The 22,889-nt window shown below is 42.5% G+C and overlaps 1 protein-coding gene across 1 annotated transcript in view; it reads right to left on the reverse strand.

Annotated features, from left to right (window-relative positions):
• Positions 1 to 2,983: 2,983 nt before the first annotated feature.
• Positions 2,984 to 22,889, reverse strand: part of LOC111562490 (amphiphysin) — a 33,516-nt gene continuing 13,610 nt past the window's right edge. The window contains exons 11-23 of the mRNA XM_023261036.3: positions 17,780 to 17,899; positions 17,613 to 17,696; positions 17,067 to 17,093; positions 16,820 to 16,843; positions 16,007 to 16,255; positions 13,840 to 13,869; positions 13,233 to 13,274; positions 12,519 to 12,815; positions 11,019 to 11,063; positions 8,675 to 8,725; positions 7,651 to 7,839; positions 3,961 to 4,062; positions 2,984 to 3,865 (exon numbers count right to left, since the gene is read on the reverse strand). Of these exons, the coding sequence (XP_023116804.2) occupies positions 3,761 to 3,865; positions 3,961 to 4,062; positions 7,651 to 7,839; positions 8,675 to 8,725; positions 11,019 to 11,063; positions 12,519 to 12,815; positions 13,233 to 13,274; positions 13,840 to 13,869; positions 16,007 to 16,255; positions 16,820 to 16,843; positions 17,067 to 17,093; positions 17,613 to 17,696; positions 17,780 to 17,899 (1,365 nt within the window). The 3' untranslated portion in view covers positions 2,984 to 3,760. The remainder of the gene's footprint in view (positions 3,866 to 3,960; positions 4,063 to 7,650; positions 7,840 to 8,674; positions 8,726 to 11,018; positions 11,064 to 12,518; positions 12,816 to 13,232; positions 13,275 to 13,839; positions 13,870 to 16,006; positions 16,256 to 16,819; positions 16,844 to 17,066; positions 17,094 to 17,612; positions 17,697 to 17,779; positions 17,900 to 22,889) is intronic.

Raw genomic sequence — 22,889 nt, forward strand, 5'->3', positions numbered from 1 at the left:
TTAAAAATATTTAAAAGCATTAAAAGCAATGTTTACAGGCTAAATTTGGTTAATGGGGTTACTTAAAGTTGATTCCAAATATAAAAACAAAAAAGTCAAACTGTTTGGAGGCGGAGCCACCACAGGTTATATAAAGATGAACAGACCTTGCTGGGTCATTGTTGCTTTGACAGTCGAGGAGGCAACAGCTCAGCATAGAAGCTCAGACAGCATCCACATTTTTTTGTGTGCCTGGCCTGTAGAAGACCAGAAAACCGGTGGAAACATAGCTTAGGGCACGCATTTTTTTCTTTGTTGATTTTTGGGGTGTTATTTTTTATTTTTGGTTTTAGATTTCATTCTCTTGTTTTTGAGAGAATTGTTTTGAGTTCATTTTGTTTTGTTTTTCTAAAAATTCAAAATATAAACATTTCATTTAATTTCAAAACATTGATTTAAAAACATAATTGATTTTTTTCAAACATATTATTGTGACTAGATAAAGATAATTATTAAAATAGAATAACAAAGGTGAAATTAGAATAAATAAAAACATGGTTGCTGGTGGTTGGACGGAGGTCCGCTACGGCAAGCGGGCTGGCCGCAACCGATGGGCCTGGGACTGGGGAGGGAGACCACCCTGGGGGAAGGACCGTGCACCTCCTGTTCCCAGAAGGGGACGGGTTCATTCCCCTAACCCTTCCCCTAACCCCTAACCCTAACCCCCCTAACCCTTAAAAATGGCTTTGAAGGGTATAGACCCAAATCGGGTCCCCAAGAGAAGTTCCTCACAAAACCAATTCGGATTAAGACCCAAGTAGGGTCAAAGGCTAAGACAGCTATTGATTTAAAGGCTCTTCTAAAATAAGGCAGGGGGTAGTAGGTGCTGATAAGGCCATTTAGTAGGCAGGGCCGGGGTCTCTAGTGGTGGACCGCAACTGAGGATGGACCGTGCACTTCCGGCCTCCTCACAGAGGTCAGACCCTTCCTCCTTCAGGGGAAATTTCCCCAAAACCTATCCAGCCTGTGCCTCTTCGACCGGGCTCCATTGCTGGGGACCCCGGCCTCAAAGGACAATTTGGACCTAGGATTGGACTTTGGATCCAGGAGTGGGACAATTGGACCCCCAGGGAATCCTAAACCCTAATTTGGGATTTTTATAACCCTAACCCTATCCCATTTCCTAACCTTAACCTACTCCCCTAACCCTAGGGCTGGTTCCCTAACCCTAGCTCCTCCCCCTAACCCTTAACCCTAAAGGGTTTAAATCCTAAAGTTTTTTTTGAAAAAATAAGAAATAAATACATTTATTGAATTTGGCATAGATAGGGTTAAAACCAATTTTGTAATAATTCATTTGGCAGGGGATAGGTCAATAATTACATGAAATACAAATAAAAACATCAAAGTACATATCACATCAACACAAAGCATATGGTTTAATCATTAAATATGGTCATGGGGGTATATAGCAGGTTAAAATAAGGTTAAAAATGTATCTAATTGTGATTAGGGTTAAATTTCATGTTAAAAACTCATTTCATTGTGATTAAAGTAAAAATGTAATGTTAAAAAACTTATTTCATTCTGAATAAGGTAAAACTTAAATGTTAAAAACTTATTTCATTGTGATTATGGTAAAAACTTAAGGTTAAAAACCAATACATACAAAATTTAAATTCACCGGTAAATAAATCCAAAAACACGATTGCTTTAAACACAGGTATAAAAGGAAGACGCTTGCTGGCAGAGCTCATTCTGCAGCTGGACAGTGAAGGGGAAACATCTCTCTACACAGCCAGTTGTAGTGCTAGCTAACCTAGCTATGGGGACAACAAAATAAAAAAATCCTTTACAACAAGGATATGATGGAGGAGGGCTGGACGGTGGTACGACGCGGCAGAGGATGCCGCCGTGCCCGCCAGCCAATATGGGACTGGGGTCCCGGCAATGACGATGGGTGGATGGACCGTGCACGATCCTTCTCCTCCGGGAGGGGACAGTCTCCTCCCCCTAACCCACATATTTTAATACCTAATAGCGATAAACTGCAGCCATTACAGGGTCGTTCACAGGACTGATACACAATAGCTAGCGAACTAGCATTAGCTTACCCTCATATCATAGTTCATATCCTCTTGTCTTCAGCTTGATACTGCTGCATCGCCTCCCAAACTCTCCTGTGTGTCTCCTCAGTGTTTCGACTCGCCGCTCTCAGCTCTCTCTGACTCTTCTATTACTTTGAATCTGACAGAAAGCCACAGACCGAGCAGCAGGTTTACTATCGCCTCCATGTACATTGTCGTGTTGCGTTTGTGTCGCACACAAATGACGGTAAGGGACTTTCAGCCCGCCGTGCTATGACGACTCCACCCACGATGAGGTGGTACTCAATGTGATGGAAAAACAACTAAACCGAGACGAGTCGAGTAGGTGCTAATGGAAAAGCGCCTTTAGACAGCGTCCTTAGTGCTGCTCCGCCCACTTACCTCGTGCTGCATCTACTCTCAGATGTTTGTCACTTTAGATAGCGTCTGCTAAATGGAACTGTAAATTGTAGAGTCACTGAAAATTGATTAAATCCGAACAAAATAATTCTCATTCTCTCACAAATGAAACCAGATGAGGGTGAGATTGGAGTTCAAGCTGGGAAACTGCCATGGCTGCCGCATCCAAACCAATGGTCAGCTGAGATTTTTCCACATTGTCAACTCAATGGTTGATTTGTCAGAGCTGAAGAGAGGAGTAACCATAGCAACGGAGACGGGCTTACCTACAGCAACATAGATTGTGGGGACAATATGGAGGAAAAAAGGAAGACACAGGCAAGAAAAGTTTTTGATGCTGCAGATAATAAAAGGATTACTGAAACCTGTCGTAGACCAGTGCCTTCCCTGTGACTGCACCTCAGAGTAAAATGCTGACAAGGTTAAGTCCTCTTTTAATTGACTTTGTTTCTTTCAAATCATTTTTAGAAGATATACAACTTACACAGTCATACAAATCTATTTTAATAGTGGAGATATTTTATTTTTCATCTCGGAATATGTACTTTATTAAAAGATTTAGTCAACAGTTTCATGCTGGGTGAGCACTAGTTTGTTTTCCAATGCTCAGATATGTGACGACTGTAACAGATAATAGATGTCAGGATTCTCTTGGCAAAAACACAGCAACACTCTTCACGGCATCAATTCTTCACCACAAATGACAAAGAAAAGACCAATCATCACACACACTCAACAATGATACTACAGAACACACCAAAAGCGATTCAAGATTAACAGCAATGACATGTCCGAAAAACAAATTTCATGTTACACTCAAGAACATTTAAATAGATCACAGCACTAGTTTCTGTTAAACCACAGAAAAGCAACAAATTCATTACAACACACTTGGTGCAAAGTTGATACAGTTTGTCTCTTTTTGTTGATTTGTTTTCTTCAGCAACAATTGTCAGACTTTCAGTTGGAGTGAATATGTACAGATTGCAACATTCCCAATAAACCACACATCAATATTTTTCTTTGAACAAAAATTATGTCTCACTTTCAGAGGAGGGTAGAACATACTACGCATCATGCTTATAATGATCAGTTATGCTGGGAGGAGTACTAGATTTTATTAACATGACTGTTAGTTTTAGTTGAGCTTCATGTTGTCCAGCAGACAGCTGCAGCAGGTTAAAAGGTTTTTTCAGGAAAGTGGTTGGCTACATGCTGACTCAATGGCTTGGACGAAGATTTCTACTTATTTTTCCAACACATGAAGAAACTTCTTAGTCTAAACGCTGGGTAAAGTTCTCTGGGAAAAGTCCTTTTTGAGCACCAACTCCAAGGGTTAACCAGTCACTTTCTTTGATCCCTGTGAGCCAGCCAGCATCCTACAACAACCACAGAAACATCAGTCAGCCAAATAAGATCGTTAATTCCCTCTTACCAGCATGGTGCTGACTTTTGTGTCAGCAGCTGCTCTCACCTGATCCTCTACTGAAGCAGTGGGAAGCACCAACACCACGTCACCTCTCTTCAGTTCCAGTTCATCTGAATTTGCAGCTTCAAAGTCATGCATGGTCTCCACCTGCAGGATGAAAAATAGAAAAATCACCTCTACTGACACCAGTCTGAACATGTTTACCCTTGTTAAACCTGCTCCGTCTGCTGCTAATAAATATTCCGATAAAGTATGTACCGTTCACAGCATGAGTGAGTGCACCCCTATGCATTATCATGTCAGTTGATTCTCACTTGAATCAGTTCTTAATAACTGCATTATTTCTATATTTCTAAGAACAGTAGCGTATGTCCTCTGATGCACAGAAAAGTTCTCTTATAATAATATGTAGAACATTCAGGTCCCAAAGTGAAAACTCAAAGAACCAAACTGAGTCCAGCTGTGATTTCGAACTGATAAACATGGTTCTAAAATGAACCTTCTCAGTTGTGGACCTATGGACTGGGTCTATCTATGTCTGCATCATGGCTCCACATGGAGAAGAACTGAACAGAGGAAGAGAAACATCTGAGAGACTCGACAAAGATGGAAAAAGATCCAGGAAGATCAGTGAGCAACTAAAAACCAGAGATGCACAGAGTCAGCAGGAATCAGGAGGTCTAGAAGGAGTCATAGTTCCACTAATCAGGAGGTATAGAAGGAGTCACAGCCCACTAATCAGGAGGTATAGAAGGAGTCATAGTTCCACTAATCAGGAGGTATAGAAGGAGTCACAGCCCACTAATCAGGAGGTCTAGAAGGAGTCACAGTCCCACTAATCAGGAGGTGTAGAAGGAGTCACAGTGCCACTAATCAGGAGGTCTAGAAGGAGTCATAGTACCACTAATCAGGAGGTCTAGAAGGAGTCATAGTTCCACTAATCAGAGCTCCTAAAATGACTCCACAGACAGTGAACTACTTTCTCCATCCAGCTGTAAAAACAGATGGCAGCTGCTTCAGACTTGGTTCAGGGGTTCTCCATGGAAACCAGAGTTATTGTGAAGCTCAGACAGTGTGAAGAAACCTTCAGAACATCAACCTATACGGACGGAGGACCAGAACTAAACCTGGTTGCTGCTCAGAACTAAACTTCCAGATGAAAGTTTACCTGAGCAGCAAGGTGATCACTTCCTGTTTTCCTGTCTGTAGCTGGCTGTGCTAGTGATGCAGCTGTTCACGTCTCTTTTACAGTTAAGTTTCTCCCTCTTGCTCTATCTAGTCTCACACATTTGAATAGGAAAACACAAAAAACAGTTCTGTTAGTTGTTGTATTATAGGTGGCCTGCTCCTTTCAGTTTTTTATCAGAATTCTCAGAGTTCTTGGCTGACTTAGCACTCAGGACAGATAAACTCATTATAGTGGGTGACTTTAACATCCATGTAGTTGATGAGAATGAAGCCTCAACTCAGAGTTGGTTTATCTCAAAATGTAATTAAACCAACTCATGGCTTTAACTTTTGATCTTGGTTTGACATATGACATTAAAACTGAACATCTGTTTTTCAGCAAAACTCTATTTTGTCTGATCATTTTTAAATAACATTTGAATTTACAATAATGGACTACGGAGCATCTATCAGGAAGTTCCTTCAGCAGATGTTTATCTGATAATAACTAGATGCAGACGACACTCAGTTCTATTTATCTGTGGAACCAGATGGAACCAATCAGTTGGTGGAACTCCAACATGTCTGAAGGACATAAAGGCCCAGATGACCTGGAACCTTCTTCACTGAAATCCAGTCAAACTGAGGTTCTTGTATTTGAAACACTCCATCTAACCAGATAGTTCCTCTAGATGGTGCTGCCTCCAGTTCTACTGTAGAGAACCTTGGAGTTCTCTCTGACCAGGATCTGTCCTTCAACATATAAGCCAGTCTGTAGGACAGGTTTCTATCATCTAATGTTGTAAAATCAGGAACATCTGGTCTCAGAGTGATGCTGAGGAACTAGTCCATGCATTTAGAACTTCTAGGCTGGACTACTGTAGTCCCTGATGATCAGGAGGTCCTGACAGGAACCAGGAACAGAGTTCTCCTGTTAGCTTCTCTTCATGGCTCCCTTTAAAATCCAGGATAGAATCTAAAATCCTTCTTCTAACATCTAAACTCTTAGTGAGCAGCTCCATCGTATCTTAAAGACCTGACTGTTCCACATCGTGCTATCAGAACCCTTCCCTTTCAGACTGCAGCTTTACTGCTGGTTCCAGAGGTTCCAGAAGCAGAACCTTCAGTTATCAGCTCCTCTGTGGTGGAACCAGCTCCCAGTTTGGGTTCTGGAGGCAGACAGCCTCTTTACTCTAAGACCAGGATGAGAACGTTCCTCTGAGCTGATAGTTAGAGCTGCTCAGCATCAGCTCATCTGTCCCTTAGTTCTGCTGCTGTAGATTCTTATGATGCACTGGGCTCCTCTTCATACAGGTAGATCTCACCTTTACATCCACTGACTGTGTTCTCTGATCTGGAACTTCTGTTCTCACCAACCTCCAGAATGTTCATTGTTCTGTACTGTTTGTTCTCCATCTGATATCCCCCTCATCCCCACCTTCACCCCAACTAAAGGCAGATACCTGCCTTCCCTGAGCCTGGTTCTGTTTTTCTTTTCCCGCTGCCTGTTAAAGGGGTTTTATGGTTCCTTCCCACCACTGCTGACTGCTTTCTCATGGAGAATCTGTGGATTGTTGGGTTCTGTGTTTCTTGTTTAAAATTTGTGAGGTCTGTACTGTACTATGTGAAGCACTGTGAGCTGCATATGTTGTGAATTGGTGGTATATAAATAAAACTGAATTGAATGAAGGAACATGAATAGAAGCCTGATGATTGTTGGAGAATGTTCTGTGGTCAGATGCAGATACATCCGTTGGGCTAGGGCAGTGTTTCTCAAAGTGTGGGGTGTGTCCCCCTGGAGTGGGTGCGAGTGACTGGGAAGAAAAGGTCCGTCTAGGTGGCACTAATGAGCTGAACTACTGTTTTAACGTTGGCCTGTTTTTCACAGCAGACTACAATACTCAAGCTGCGCTGTCATGGTAACCATCCCCAGTTCATTCTGCTTGGCCCACGGTCATTAGCTGTCAGTAGCTGCAGAGAACAGAGAAATATTGGACCAGGATGAAAAGGTAAATGGAGCAGTAGACCAACAAAATACAACATCCTGAAAAAAAAGTCAAGAAAATATGACAAGTGACTTGGCTTCACAGCGAATGTGGCAGGAGGTGAGGACAGACCCCTTTGCGTTTTGTGTCAGAAAACTGACAGTATGAGAACAAACTAATTAAGAAGACACATACAGACATTACATCCAGTCACGTCAAGAAGTCACTGGACTTCTTTCAGAGAATACTTGATGAACACCGTAAGCAGGAACATGGCATGGTAAAAGCTCCATCAGTGAACTGCAAAGCACAAATAGCATCGTACATGGCTGCATACAGAATCACCAAGTTCAAGAATCTCATAGTCCGCCCTGCTCTTGATATGGTGTCAAACATCTGCCTGAATGTAATATGTGGACTGGCAGTTTGTAATCTGATATCAGAGCAAATACTCTACTGTTTCACTGAGAAGTAATCTGATTACTGTTCGGGGATTGAAGTGAAACTCACTTTTGTTGTAAACTGTATTTTTTTAGTTTGCTGCTTTGAAGGGTTTGCTGTCCGCAGGTGGAAAAAGTCAAACCTTGTAAAGAAAGTCATCAGGCAGTCCCGACACTCCTCCAGATGGACTCATGTGTTTCATCGTCTGGTTTTCAGTTGCCATGCCGTTGTCACTGACGGCGGTGGGAGAGATGATGTCAGCATCCCGATCATCATCACCTTCATTGCTTGAAGCAGGTTCAATCACAACAGATGGGATCGGCATGTTTTCCTGCAGAGAACAGTCAGCATTAATCTGTCACATCTACAACACTCCATCATAAACAAATGTATATATCAATTATTTCACTTTGAATTTAACTCAGACTAACCCTAACTACAAAACATTTCTATATTATTAGAAACAAAACATCCCTCTAAATAATTGTCATATCATAACATTTGTTTGAGCTTACATGAATTCATTTTTGAATAAGATCATAAACTGAATAATAATCTGACACTGAGACTAAGCTTGGTGCACTCCATGTGTAAATATACAAAGATGTTTAAACCTTTTAACCTTAGAAAAATAAAATGGACATGAATCACTGCTAATGAAGCTCTTCTTAAGCAGCAATAATAAGGGTGCAGAACAAAGCAAAGTCAGTGGTTTGGTTAAACAATAAAGAGCAGTTTAAAGAAGTGAAGAACATGTTTAGTTTGTTAACATTTAACTGATCATAAGTACGGTGAGACACTGGATGCATGTTGATTATTTCTGATGATATTTATTGTTTTAAAGCTGGAATGCAGGACTTTAACAGATTAACGAATGTGTGATGGTGAAGCGTACATTCACAGCATTTGTGTCAATACTTTTACTATCAGAAGGGGGAGACAAAAATTCACCACTGCAAGTATAACTTTCCTCTGATCTTCCTTTTTGTCTAACCCTAACCCTTTGTGAGCTTCTTTGAGTGATTCCTTTTCTGTCTGTATTTCGTACTTTAACAAAAAAAAACTACCTTGATGTGGGTTATGTAAAAGTTGGGGTTAGGTTCCATTGCGCGTCAATGTTGTGTCTTGGTGTGAGTCATATTGTTTTATTAATGATAAATATTTACCGCTGGAACTGCTTCACCTGGAGAAGTTTTGGGATCTTCAGCAGGAGGAATCTGTTTGTGGAAAGAAACTCTGTCAGTCTAGAAGTACAAATACCAGCAGTTGCTGCCATCTCAAAATCAGTCACACATTATTTACAAAAACCTTAGAGTTTAAACATTTTTGTAGGCTCTAAATGATGGCCAAATTAAGCGTATTATGATAAGAGATAAACAGGAATTCTAAACTGAACCTAACACAGTTCCTACAGTCTACCAAAATACTGTAGCATGACAGCTTTAGTTCCCATGATTCAGGAGAAGAAAGGGAAGACAGGTATCAAACTAAGACCATGACCTCACGATCAAAGTGTCTGTATTATTAAACAATATGGTTGACAGAGCTTATTCCCACCGGGAGGAGGCAGGCAGCATTGTGAGAGTCATGTTCTTTGACTTCTCCAGTACGTTCATCGCCATCCAGCCTGCTCTGCTCAGCAACAAGCTACTGGACATGATGGTGGAGGCTCCACTGGAGGCCTGGATCACCGACTACCTCACAGGATGCCCACAGTATGTGAGGCTTCGGGACGTTACATCCGACACCATCTTGGGCAGCACGGGGAATGGTCCTGTCTCCCTTCCTGTTCACACTCTACACCCCAGATTTCAGGTTCTGGTCTCAGTTCTGCCACCTGCTGAAGTCTTCAGACGTCTCTGCTATAGCGGGCGGTATCAGCAGGGACCAGGAGGCTGAGGACAGGTGGACAGGTTCCCTAACCCTGGACTGAACCACCTGCAGCTCAGTGTCCCAAAGACTAAGGAGCTGGTGGTGGACTTCAGGAGACAGAAGACTCGTCCAGAACCGGTCACCATACAAGGATCAGTGATGGACATTATGGACTGCTACAAACACCTGGGTGTCCACATGGACCATAAACTGGACTGGACTATAAACACAGATGCTGTCCATAAGAAGGGTCAGAGCCGGCTGGACTTTATCAGGAGGCTCAGATGGTTCGATGTCTGCAGAAGCATGCTGCAGATGTTTTATAACTCGGTGGTCTCCAGCGTCATCTTCTACGCTGCAGTGTGCTGCAGGCTGAAGGCAGCTGACACTAACAGACTCAACGAGCTCATCAGGAGAGCTGGATCTGTTCCGGGGTTGATCTGGAGTCTGTTTTGGAGGTCTCAGAGAGGAGGATGCTGAGGAAGCTGCTCAGCATCATGGACAATACCTCTCACCCCCTGCATGCCACACTGACGTCCTGTCAGACCACCTCAGACCACCAAGGTGCACCACAGAACGCCTCAGGAGGTTCTTCCTACCTGAGGCAATCAGACTGTACAATTCCTCCCCCTTCTGCAGAAGGGATACATAATGAACAAACTTTTCTATGTGCAATATAACCGGATTCTTTCCTAGTAGACTCACAATCTGTAGTATCATTGTTCAAGTGCAATATTTCTAGTGCAGTACATCAATTTACTCTTCCTTCAGGTCATTTTCTGTTAATCTTTCTTGTTATTAGTATTAGTCTACAGTTTACATCTTGTACTTGTGGTATCTTGTTTTATTTTTCTTATTTATTCTAATTCTTATTTTTTTTCTAGACATTTCACACAAAGACTTTTAGAAACTTGCATTTTGTACTTTGTATTCTTTGTTATTTCTATTTTACTACTAACCTCTGTGTAATTGTGTTTACTCCACTAGCCTTTGTTTATTGTTTGTTGTACTCTGGCAAACCAATTTCCTCCAGGATTAATAAAGTAGATCTTGTCTTATCTTATCTTGAAAAGAATGATTAACCCTAGGGGTCAATGCATCAAACATGAAACTACTACAAAGTCTATATATATCAAATATTTGCATTGTTTAACAACAGGACTTGTAGACATGACAGCAGTTAGGATCAAGACGTCAACCAGACAATGCCACTGATCAGATATTATATATATATATATATATATATATATATATATATATATATATATATATATATATATATATATATATATATATATATATATATATATATATATATATATACTTCCATCTGAACAGATTCTTTTTCTGGTTGAAATCCCAGCAGCAGCTAAAACTACTCATGAATTAATGATTGTTAAACTCTGGTTTTATGCTGGCTGGCATAGCCCAGTCATGTGAATTATCAAATCAAAAATAGAATAAATTCTTGCTTATGAGACAGTTTTTTAGCCAAAGTTAAGTCTTTATTAAACCAAATCATAACAAATAGATCCTTACACCTTATAAAGCTTAGAAAATAAGTAACCCCCCCCCCAAAACTATAAAAACAAATAAAAAGTAAAGAAAAAAATGAAGAGAAGTAGTGAGGCCACATACCTGACTGAGTTCAGCCTTCTGAGAGCCTGGAGATTCAACTGTTGACTGTGGAGAGCAAATCACACTCAGTCAGGAGATTCCTCAAAATAACAAAGTCATGATGCAGAGTGAAAAACAACAAAACCAAAACCTAAATCTACACGTGAGGAAGCGGATGAAGGTGATGGTAACGATGATGATGATGATGATGATGATGGTGGTGGTGATGATGATTAAAGTAATGTTTTAGTGGTGTTTGTTTACGTTCAACAGTGTGCACAGCTGGGAGAAGAACAGTGTAACCAATGGGGACCTCCTTGGCTACAGTGGACAAAGCACAGAGTTAAACATTCCATTATGGCCAAGTTGAAGAAAGCATACTGGAGAGCCGTTGCTAAGCTACAGGCTAAGCTAAGAGCTAGAAGATGGAGATACAAGCCTTTTGTACCATTGGTCCTTATGGGTAACGCCCGTTCTTTGTCTTGTGAAGACCCAACTACTGCACCATGTGTGCATCGGGGTGCTTTATAAAGAGCTGACTGGACAACAACATCCCGACTGTACCCGGCATCACTATGGTACGAGTGGACAGAAACTTGAGAACAACGGGACAGAACAAAAGTGATGGTCTGGCGCTGTTTGTTGACAGTATATGGTGTAACTCTGGTCCTATTACTGTGAAGGAGAAGATCTGCTGTCTAGATATTGAATTTTTGGCAGTTGGTCTGAGACCTTTTTCTGTACTGAGGGAATTTTCTCACATCGTCAACATTGTTGTTTACGTCCCACCATGTTCTGGGGACATTAGTGAGGACACAGACTCTGCACCATGACGCATTCATTGCAGTATCAGGGGACTTTAGCTCTGCTGATCTCACCCCCATCTACACTATGTTGACTGTCCCACAAGGGAGCAGAAAACACTCAATCTGCTGTATGCAAACACCAGAGAGGACTACTGAGCCTCAGCTCTTCCACCACTTGGCAGGTCCGACCACAGTCTGGTCTTTCTTCAACCCAGCTACAAACCTCATGTTCTGAGGCAGCCTGGAACCAGCCGCTCATTCAAGAAGTGGACCCCACAGTGAGAGGGATGGAGGTTGATGCCTGCCTCACCTCCTGGATTACAGACTTTCTTACAGACTGGGGAACTGTGTCTTTGAGACAGTGGTGAGCAAACCCTGGGACTCCTCAAGGGACTGTTCAGGTTCCATCCTGTCCACTCTGTACACTTTGGACTTAAAGTACAGATCTGAGACCTGTCACAGTCAGAAATACTCTGATCATACTGCTGTTGGACATGTATCAAGAATGAGCAGGAACCAGATAGTGGCCTTCACTGACATGATCGATAAGCACTGCCTTCTGCTGAACATCTCTAAGACCAAGGAGATGGTTGTGGATTTCCACAGCTCTAAGCTCCATGATGATGGTAAAAAATAAAGATGATAATAATCATAATGATAATGGTGAGCATGATCAGGTGATCACACCTTTATTGTGATCAACACATCCACTCACAGCAGGTTTCTCCTCCTTTGGGCTGTCTGAAGTTATATGCTTATCTTCCCCACCGGCAGGAGGAGATCCGGCTTCCTCCGTCACCTCCCCAGCAGCAGGAGCTGGAGTTTCCTCCACCTCTCCTCCCACAGATGGAGGTACAGGTTCCTCTCCAGCAGGAGGAGGTGTATGCTCATCCTCCTCTCCTCCAGCAGGGGCAAGTGGAGGCTTGTCTTGTTCCTCTGCAGGCTCTGTTGGACCAGCAGTTGGTGTTTCTGAGGCCTCAGGAGGCTCAGCTGACTCACTGTTCACTTCATTCTTTATCAGAGACAAATGCCAGTAAACTTACAGCAGTTCACACGTGCAACTACGGCTCCTGACGTTTTATATAAAATTCAAGAAGAGCCACAGAATTCCTCAAAAGTGCGTCCTGCATCTAAACAGTCCATTCATGAATTTTGTCCAGCTTTAGTTCATCGTTCAGTCATAATTCATAAAAGTAAAAGCACCCTCCACACTGTAAACCACACAGAGCTGATATCAGAACCTGATTAGTATTTATCTTTAATGTTTGATAGATAGATAGATAGATAGATAGATAGATAGATAGATAGATAGATAGATAGATAGATAGATAGATAGATAGATAGATAGATAGATAGATAGATAGATAGATAGATAGATAGATAGATAGATAGATAGATAGATAGATTTACAAAGGTTTATAAAACTCACCATCTTATCAAAGTCAGCAAAAAATGATGGGGCAGCAGCATCCTTCAGAGTGCATTTGTTGAAAACAGAGAAGAATCACAACTGACAGTCAGGAGCCACAAATACACAATTAAGTATCATCCACATAAAAGGCAGTATATGTAAAGAATACAATGAGATAGGAGTATGGGACATAATACCAGAGAGAGAAGAAACATTAGGAGGGGGAATATAAGCAACATTACTGAATTAAAGGCTTCAGAGGGTTTGGTAAACACGCATGCTGTCAACTAGTAAAGGTCTACTTTCAAAATCACTTGATTCCTCTTTTGTGCTCGCCATGTCATTACTTCTTTCTCAAAAACAAAATGTAGAAGGCTTTGAGAGAATGGAACTCACATCTGAAAGGTTGTGTGAAATTTACAACTGGAGGGCTGAACAGTAAGTAAAATAAGAGAAACCCCCATTTAATAAGGCTAAACTCCTGGAGACAACCCTGTCGACCAAACTGAACAACCTCCACTAAAAGATGTGATGACTACAAAACACTTTCATCTGACAGCTGAATTCTTTGCTGCAAAGTGCACATTTCAGTTTCACTTGGTGCAAATGTAAGGTAAAAAATTACCTGTGAAAATCCATTAAATGCACTGGTCACCTAAATTAAATTGCAGAGACACAAATTAGTATTAGAAGCCTTTAGGTGAGATGAATGTATCATGAGTTGGAATGACGGATTCAATGTGAAACAAGTACGCATGGAATGAACAAGCAGAGGACATTCAGAGATTGAAACAAGCAGGAGGAGGTGGGAAGGAGCTCAGGCTAGGGTCCAGGTTTTAGTTTCTCAGTCTGTGGGAGGATAGAAGGCAGGAAAGGGTTTTCATACTGATCTGTAGTCTACTCTAAGCTAATCTACCAAACTGAAGAAGGGTGGAATCAAGTACCTCTTCCTTTTCTGTATCTAGCTCTTGGTACAACTTTCCAAATCTCCGGTTTGCAGCCTCATCTTCGGACATGTCTGAATTTTCTGGTTCTTTGTGAATTCTGGGAATGTTTACATCTTTTTTTCCTTCTGCTGCTGTTCCACAGCCGGACGCAGAACTTTGTTGAGTGACAGAAGACTTGAAGCCACAGCTGCCACTAACCTCCTGCCAGGACAAGGTGTTGGAGGACGAACCCCCGGTTCCTGAAGAGGCTGCTGGGAAACTGTTGGCAAAAGGATCTGAATCCCACCCACCTCTACCATCCCCAGTGACCCCAGCTTCTCCTGACGGCTCAGGAAACGGATCAAACTCAAAACCTGTACCTTTGTCCCCAGACTGTATGTCAGCAAAAGGATCTGAATCAAACGCACCTCCTCCCTGAGTTTCAGCAAAAGGATCTGAATCAAACGCACCTCCTCCCTGTGTTTCAGCTGCAGGAGTTAAATCAAACGCACCTCCTCCCTGTGTTTCAGCTGCAGGATCTGAATCAAACGCAACTCCTCCCTGTGTTTCAGCTGCAGGATCTGAATCAAACGCACCTCCTCCCTGTGTTTCAGCTGCAGGAGCTAAATCAAATGCACCTCCTCCCTGAGTTTCAGCAAAAGGATCTGAATCAAACGCACCTCCTCCCTGAGTTTCAGCAAAAGGATCTGAATCAAACGCACCTCCTCCCTGTGTTTCAGCTGCAGGAGCTAAATCAAACGCACCTCCTCCCTGTGTTTCAGCTGCAGGAGCTAAATCAAATGCACCTCCTCCCTGAGTTTCAGCAAAAGGATCTGAATCAAACGCACCTCCTCCCTGAGTTTCAGCAAAAGGATCTGAATCAAACGCACCTCCTCCCTGAGTTTCAGCAAAAGGATCTAAATCAAACGCACCTCCTCCCTGTGTTTCAGCTGCAGGAGCTAAATCAAACGCACCTCCTCCCTGAGTTTCAGCAAAAGGATCTGAATCAAATGCACCTCCTCCCTGAGTTTCAGCAAAAGGATCTAAATCAAACGCACCTCCTCCCTGTGTTTCAGCTGCAGGAGCTAAATCAAACGCACCTCCTCCCTGAGTTTCAGCAAAAGGATCTGAATCAAACGCACTTCCTCCCTGTGTTTCAGCTGCAGGAGCTAAATCAAACGCACCTCCTCCCTGAGTTTCAGCAAAAGGATCTGAATCAAACGCACCTCCTCCCTGTGTTTCAGCTGCAGGAGCTAAATCAAACGCACCTCCTCCCTGTGTTTCAGCTGCAGGAGCTAAATCAAATGCACCTCCTCCCTGTGTTTCAGCTGCAGGAGCTAAATCAAATGCACCTCCTTCCTGAGTTTGAGAGGAAGACGCTGTCTCTTCTTGTTTGTGAGTTTCAGGAGGATCTCTGTAAACTGATGTTCCATCAGTTTGTTCTCTTGACTCTTCAGCTGATTTATTTCTGTTTCTATCATCACTTTGTGGTGAAACTTGTTCTGCTGTTACACTGTCAGTTCCACCACCCTGTAACCTCGAGGTGTTTACTGAGGGATGATCTTCATATGAAGGTTCATCCTCAGCGCTCATCCAGCCTCCCCCCTGACCGCTGTCACCCCATTCTTCAGCAGTTTCATAATCAGAAACAGACCCTTCTGGAGACCTGGAGCACTTGTCTCCTGTGACCTCTGTGCTGTCCTGAATCTCTTCACCAAACTCGTTGGTGAATATAAGTCCTGGGGTGGACTTCCTACGGTCTTCGTGCCCCACCGAGTGTCCCCCTGAACCTGCCTGCCCTATCTCATCTTCATCAGCACCAGAAGGATGAAGGTTGGGGTAACTTGGAGAATCCCAGCTGCTAACCTCATCTTCAGCTGCCCTGGCCTCACTGTCCTGGATGGGTGTCGTTGTGTCTCCACCGGGCTGCCAGCTCTGAGTCTCACCCTGCATCCCTTCTGGCACTATGGAGGGGGCCCCAGGGGCAGCAGGGGCCCCAGGGGCAGCAGGGGCCCCAGGGGCAGCGGGGGCCTCCACTCCTGAACCAGCATCTTCATTTCCTGACATTGAACCGAAGTCAGCGGCCCAGTCAGCTACGAAGCCGGAGTCTGCAGCCTGCTTGGGAGGGAGTGAAGGTTAAAGTTCGCCCCCTGCTGGCTGCATCCATCCAGTGCAGTCATGATGAAAGAAGCTACAGGCTGCTTGCACAGAGACACACTGATCGGGGCTGTAAATGCCTCAGCACTCTGAGCTCCACCTGCCTTCAGTGATTTACTGGGAATTCTCAGTAAATCAGAATACTTTTTGAAGCACAGAAAATGATTATCAGTATGATGGTACAGTGCAGAACACCAGTGTAAACCAAGTTAACAGGTGGATATCTGGCATGTTGCCTTGTTTTGAGCAGTCTACAGAGCTGCCTCTCACCTGGGGACTAATCCATGTATGTGGAAAATAAACAGCAACCACCAGACAAATGTAATGAACTTCAATCAAAGTTGTACAAATCGTATTTTGAAAATAAGCAATGCAAACAAACATGTTCAAAGACAAAGTAAAAATCTCTTGTTCATGGTTATCTTTGTGCAAACAGCCCTGGCTTAATGAGGACGAACGCCCACAGAATGAATGATTGTAGATGTACTGATGTGCTCCAGAGTGAACAATGAACATACTCACAGGCTGAGCAGCTTGGGCATCGGCCTTCACAAAAAGATAAAAGATGGTTCATGTCAGCACACAGCCACTGCTAGGTTGTATTCATTCATTTCCTTTTAGAAAATCCTACATTTCTAGAGTTGCTCGACGAACTACATTTTTTAATTTATTCCATAATCTCCAAGTAAGACAAGCTGCAGAATCAAAAGTAAATGACTGTATGCCAACAGCATAAAATGATGTCCTTAAATAGAGAGAAGCTACTCACCGACCACATATCCCAAGGTACAGCAGTCTGAAAAGGCAGAGCACATGATGTCAGTGCGATTTCCAATGTCAGTAAAACATTTTTATTCAGCTTATTAACAGCATGTAAGTTCAATAAAGTAATATTTAGACTGACTGGACTCATCAAATATTTCACTAACACATTATTTGTTGTACTTTTATGGTATTTCCTACAACAGTGGGACAGAACATTGTGATATGAGCAGAAAATAGACCAGTGAAGCACAACCTCTGTGCACACTGTGTGGTTAGAACCACTCACCCAAATAAACATGGCTACCCTACACTCTACTATTGCTGTGTACTGCTGCTGAGTACTTTGTATGATGTCAGTACTCCATTCTATCCAGTTATGTACCACCCTTAATAAGTAATGTTTAATGAGCTTGATGATTTGTCTTCACTCAAATTCAATAAAGTTTTTTGGATTGATCTAATTCACTCTCATTCTGCCCTCAGTTCTTCATTGTGTTCCGTTTTGTGTTTATATTCTCAACATGTTCACGTGTGCAGGTGAAAAAAAAACCTGTGGTATCGGAGAAACACTTTCATCTGGCTGAAAAGCATCAAAGTCTAGATCGAGCAGAGACTCTCCTGGCCGTTCATTGGGCTGTGGACAACAACAGAAACAGGTAAACAGGTGTACGCAACACACACTTCATGTGTGTTCTCTCTTTTCGTGTGGACTCATACCTGCGATGGTGAAGGTGCAGGTAAAAATTCACCCCCAAACAGGTCAATGATCTGCTCCTCTGCAACCTCTTTGGTGGGGGTGACCTTTGGTGGTGGAGGCACAGGCGGTCCCTTTTTAAGCTGCCAAAAAACAAAACAAGCTGCTCACATATCAGCTCAAACAGAATTAATCAAGCAGCTACAACCAAACTGCAGTGAAAAAATGTGAACCTTTGAATGCTTCCTCTACATTTATGTTGACTGTCAGCCAACATACAGAATGGATGAGCAGCAACACTTTGTTCAAAGGCTGTTTTTTATGAGCCAGCTGTGTTTCTGTTTCTCTGACAGCAGAAACAGAGAAAACATGTTCATGAGATTAAATGTAGCTTGAAATCAGCTGCATTCAAACATGTAAAATCATGAAACTGAAGATAAGTGATCTGCCATCTGCCATCATTTATCTGACAGGGACATGAAAAGTCATTCCACTAACAACAGTTGTTTTGTTCTCTCTCCAGGTATCTCTGGATCTGATCTGCAGTTTTTCTCCTCACTGACCTCCAAACTGTTCATTGTTTACCAAAGTTTGTCTGTTCTCTGTCTGATATCCTGTTCTCTGCAGTCCCTGAGTCTGGTTCTGATGGAGGTTTCTTCCTGGAAAAAGATTTTTCTCCCTACTGTTACTGAATTTATTGAATTGATGGGTTTACATATTTTTATCGGGTCTCTTTGAGGTGACATACACCAATCAGGCATAACATTCTGACCACCTGCCCAATACCGTGTTGGTCCCCCTTCTGCTGCCAAAACAGTCCTGACCCACCAACGTCTGGACTCCTCTAGACCCTGAAGGTGTGCTGCAGTATCTGGCATCAAGATGTTAGCAGCAGTTCCTTTCAGTCCTGGAAGTTATGAGGTGGGGCCTCCATGGATTGGACTTTTTTGTCCAGAACATCCCACAGATGCTGGATTGGACTGAGATCTGGGGAATTTGGATGCCAAGTCAACACCTCAAACTGGTTGTTATGCTCCTCAAACTATTCCTGAACCATTGTTGCTTTGTGGTTGAAAGAGGCCATCGGGGAATACTGTTTCCATGAAAGGGTGTAGATGGTCTGCAACAATGTTTAGGTAGGAGGTACATGTCAAAGTAACATCCACATGGATGGAGGACCCAAGGCTTCCCAACCTTCCTCCCCACGTACATCAATGAGCCTTGGCCGTCCACGGCCCTGTCTCTGGTTGCCCACTGTTCCTTCCTTGGACCACTTTTGATGGATCCTGACCACTGCAGACCAGGAACACCCCACAACAGCTGCAGTTCTGGAGATGCTCTGATCCAGTCGTCTTGTCAAACTCGCTCAAATCCTTACGCTGACCCATTTTTCCTGCTTCTAACATTAACTTTGAGAACAAAATGTTCACATGCTTTGATGAAGACAGAATCCGTGTTATTCACTTCAGCTGTCAGTGGTCAGAATGTTAGGCCTCATCACTGTATGTTGTCAACTGGTGCTGTAAAAGTAAGAAGTTGAATTCAATTTATCTGAGCAAATACAAAAACTAACCACAATATCTAGAGGAGTTAACATTTATGAGAGAAAGGCAAGCCACAGATGTGAATGAGCATCTTTTTGTCTCTGATAGTGCTCACGGACACTTCCAGTTTCTTCATTCATCGGTATGCAGCTTAGGTAGTGACCCAAGAAAAGCCCCAGAAATACCAGAACAGACAAGCTGCAGTAAATATGAATATGTTTGTGTACTGTGTGCAGAGAGTTTCATGGATATTTGACAGTTTGAGCAACAGTCTGGAGGTACAACAGATACAGTATATGACACACTTAGCTCTTAAATGGATAAAATGGAGAGCTGTCTGCTACCAATATGATCCCAACAAGTGGTCGTTCTTCATTTCTGTAGCATTTGATTTATTGAGCTGCAGCTGAGAATTTTTAGAACATGCTCAACAACATCAGTATCACTGGTTAATTGTTGTAAAGCTGTTCTTCTTCCTCAATTTGTAATGAAAGAAACTCTGTGTGTTCTGGTGTATTCAGCATTACAGTCCTTCATCCTCAAAGTGTGTCGATACCGCAGCATAAATACATGTCTTTATTACTGCAATAAATCAGAGTTTATACACCTAAAAGAGGTGTTGACAAACTATGAACAAATTATATTATATTATATTATATTATATTATATTATATTATATTATATTATAATAAAGATTTGATGACATCATTAAAAACTGTTAATACAACAAATCATGAGTTTTGATGTAAAACTGAATTTTAAAAGGAGGGAAGCTGAAATAAATGGCTTCCAGATGATGAACACGTCACTGTGACATGCTGACTATGAAGACATGAAACCTGCAACACACAAACACAGCGGGAATGAAAGATCTACTGTTCTGATGGAATGATGGATTCTACAACACTGGTTCCCAACATGGAGTCCTACTGTAACTCCAAGTTCAAGGTTATCACATGCTATTGTACAGTTTTGCACCTGTTTCTGTGATATTTTACAGTGAAATGCCTCTAAAGTTCTGCTGTCTACTGACAATAAATTATGTTTGTATTTGAAATGAAGACTGCCTGCTTCAATCCTGTCCACAAAATAATAGAATAACTTTCATTTTCATGAAAATCAGCAATCCTCTGAGAGGACATCTAACTGACCTGGCCTGGTGATGAGCCACAGTTTTGTCTGTTTCTCGTCATCTCTCTGCATCTCTTACAGACACAAAAAAATAGTTGTAATGCACGAGTAAAGATGTTAGAGATGTAGAAATATAAACTTCTAAAAAAAATCATCCTAAGTTAGTAATTATTCATAGACTTCAACTGCTGCAATAACAAATTACCACCTGCTGCTGAGAAACGATTGGTCAGGATGGTCAAGAGTCAACCAGGAATCATCAGAAATCAGATCTGAATGAATGAGAAGCTGCTGGAACACAGCTGTCAGTGTCCACAGGGTTCTAGAGGATCCATGAAGAAGGAAGTTCTTCCTCTAGAAGCAGAACCTTAAAGCTCCACTCATCACATGGACAAAGAAAAGATTCTGGAGGAAAGTTCTGTGGTCAGATGGAACAAAAACTGAAGATGAAGCCTTTAACCCCAAGTACACCAAACCTACCATCAAGCATGGTGGTGGCAGTATCATGCTCTGTGGAACTGGAGCTTCACACAAAGTAAATGGAATAATGAAGAAGGAGGATCACCTCCATGTTCTTCAGGAAAACCTAAAACCATCAGCAGAAGGTTGATGTTGAACACAGCTGGATGTTTCAACCAGACAATGAGCCCAAACACACATCAGACGTGGTAAAGAAATGGTTCCATCAGGCTGGAATGAAGGTTCTAGACTGGTCTCCCTAAAGTCCTGACTGAAACCTATCAAGAACCTGAGGACTGATGAAGAAACAAGTCTGAGTCAGAAAGACAAGTTTAGCTGAACTGAACCAGTTCTGTCCAGAGGAGTCAAAGATCAACCAGAAGCTGGTGGACAGAATCCATGACAACCAAAGTGAGAAGAAAATGGACAAATGTAATCAAATATTACATTTCTATTTGTATATTTATGTTCCAGCAGATTCATGTGTTTCATCACAGAACATCCAGCGTTCCAGTGAAAATTCCAAACTGACAGGATATACACTATATTGCCAAAAGTATTGGCTCACCCATCCAAATAATCAGAATCAGGTGTTCCAATCACTTCCATGTCCACAGGTGTATAAAATCCAGCACCTAGGCTGTAGACTGCTTTTACAAACATTTGTGAAAGAATGGCTCGCTCTCAGGAGCTCAGTGAATTCCAGCGTGGAACTGTGATAGGATGCCACCTGTGCAACAAATCCAGTCGTGACATTTCCTGGCTCCTAAATATTCCACAGTCAACTGTCAGCTGTATTATAAGAAAGTGGAAGTGTGTAGGAACGACAGCAACTCTGCCACCAAGTGGTAGGACACGTAAACTGACGGAGCGGGGTCAGTGGATGCTGAGGAGCATAGTGCCAAGAGGTGGCCAACTTTCTGCAGAGTCAATCGATACAGACCTTCAAACTTCATGTGGCCTTCAGATTAGCTCCAGAACAGTGCTTCAGCAGAGAGCTTCATGGAATGGGTTTCCATGGCCCAGCAGCTGCATCCAAGCCATACATCACCAAGTGCAATGCAAAGTGTGGGATGCAGTGGTGTAAAGCAGCCACCACTGGACTCTAGAGCAGTGGAGACACCTTCTCTGGAGTGACCAATCACGCTTCTCCATCTGGCAATCTGATGGACCAGTCTGGGTTTGGTGGTTGTCAGGAGAACCATACTTGTGGGACTGCATTGTGCCAAGTGTAAAGTTTGGTGGAGGGGGGATTATGGTGTGGGCTTGCTTTTCAGGAGCTGGGCTTGGACCCTTAGTTCCAGTGAAAGGAACTCTGAATGCTTCAGCATACCAAGACATTTTGGACAATTCCATGCTTCCAACTTTGTGGGAACAGTTTGGAGCTGGTCCTTCCTCTTCCAACATGACTGTGCACCAGTGCACAAAGCAAGGTCCATAAAGACATGGATGACAGAGTCTGGTGTGGATGAACTTGACTGGCCTGCACAGAGTCCTGACCTCAACCCCATAGAACACCTTTGGGATGAATTAGAGACTGAGAGCCAGACCTTCTGGTCCAACATCAGTGTGTGACCTCACAAATGTGCTTCTGGAAGAATGCTCAAAAATTCCCATAAACACACTCCTAAACCTTGTGGACAGCCTTCCCAGAAGAGTTGAAGCTGTTCTAGCTGCAAAGGGTGGACCGACGTCATATTGAACCCTATGGATTAGGAATGGGATGTCACTTAGGTTCATATGCGAGTCAAGGCAGGTGAGCGAATACTTTTGGCAATATAGTGTACATGGACTCTAACTGCTCTGACTTATTAAACCACCTCTGCTTTACCAATCCTGTCACATCATCACCAAGTCAAGCTAAACTCACTGAACCAGTGTTTTAGAAACTCAGTCTATGATGTAATCGCATCACACACATACATACACATACACACACATGGATGCACATACATTAACATGTCCACATATCTGTCTTCTGACAAACATGGAAACCTTA

The sequence above is a fragment of the Amphiprion ocellaris genome, chromosome 10 (assembly GCF_022539595.1).
Source record: "Amphiprion ocellaris isolate individual 3 ecotype Okinawa chromosome 10, ASM2253959v1, whole genome shotgun sequence".
Taxonomy (NCBI): Eukaryota; Metazoa; Chordata; class Actinopteri; family Pomacentridae; genus Amphiprion; species Amphiprion ocellaris.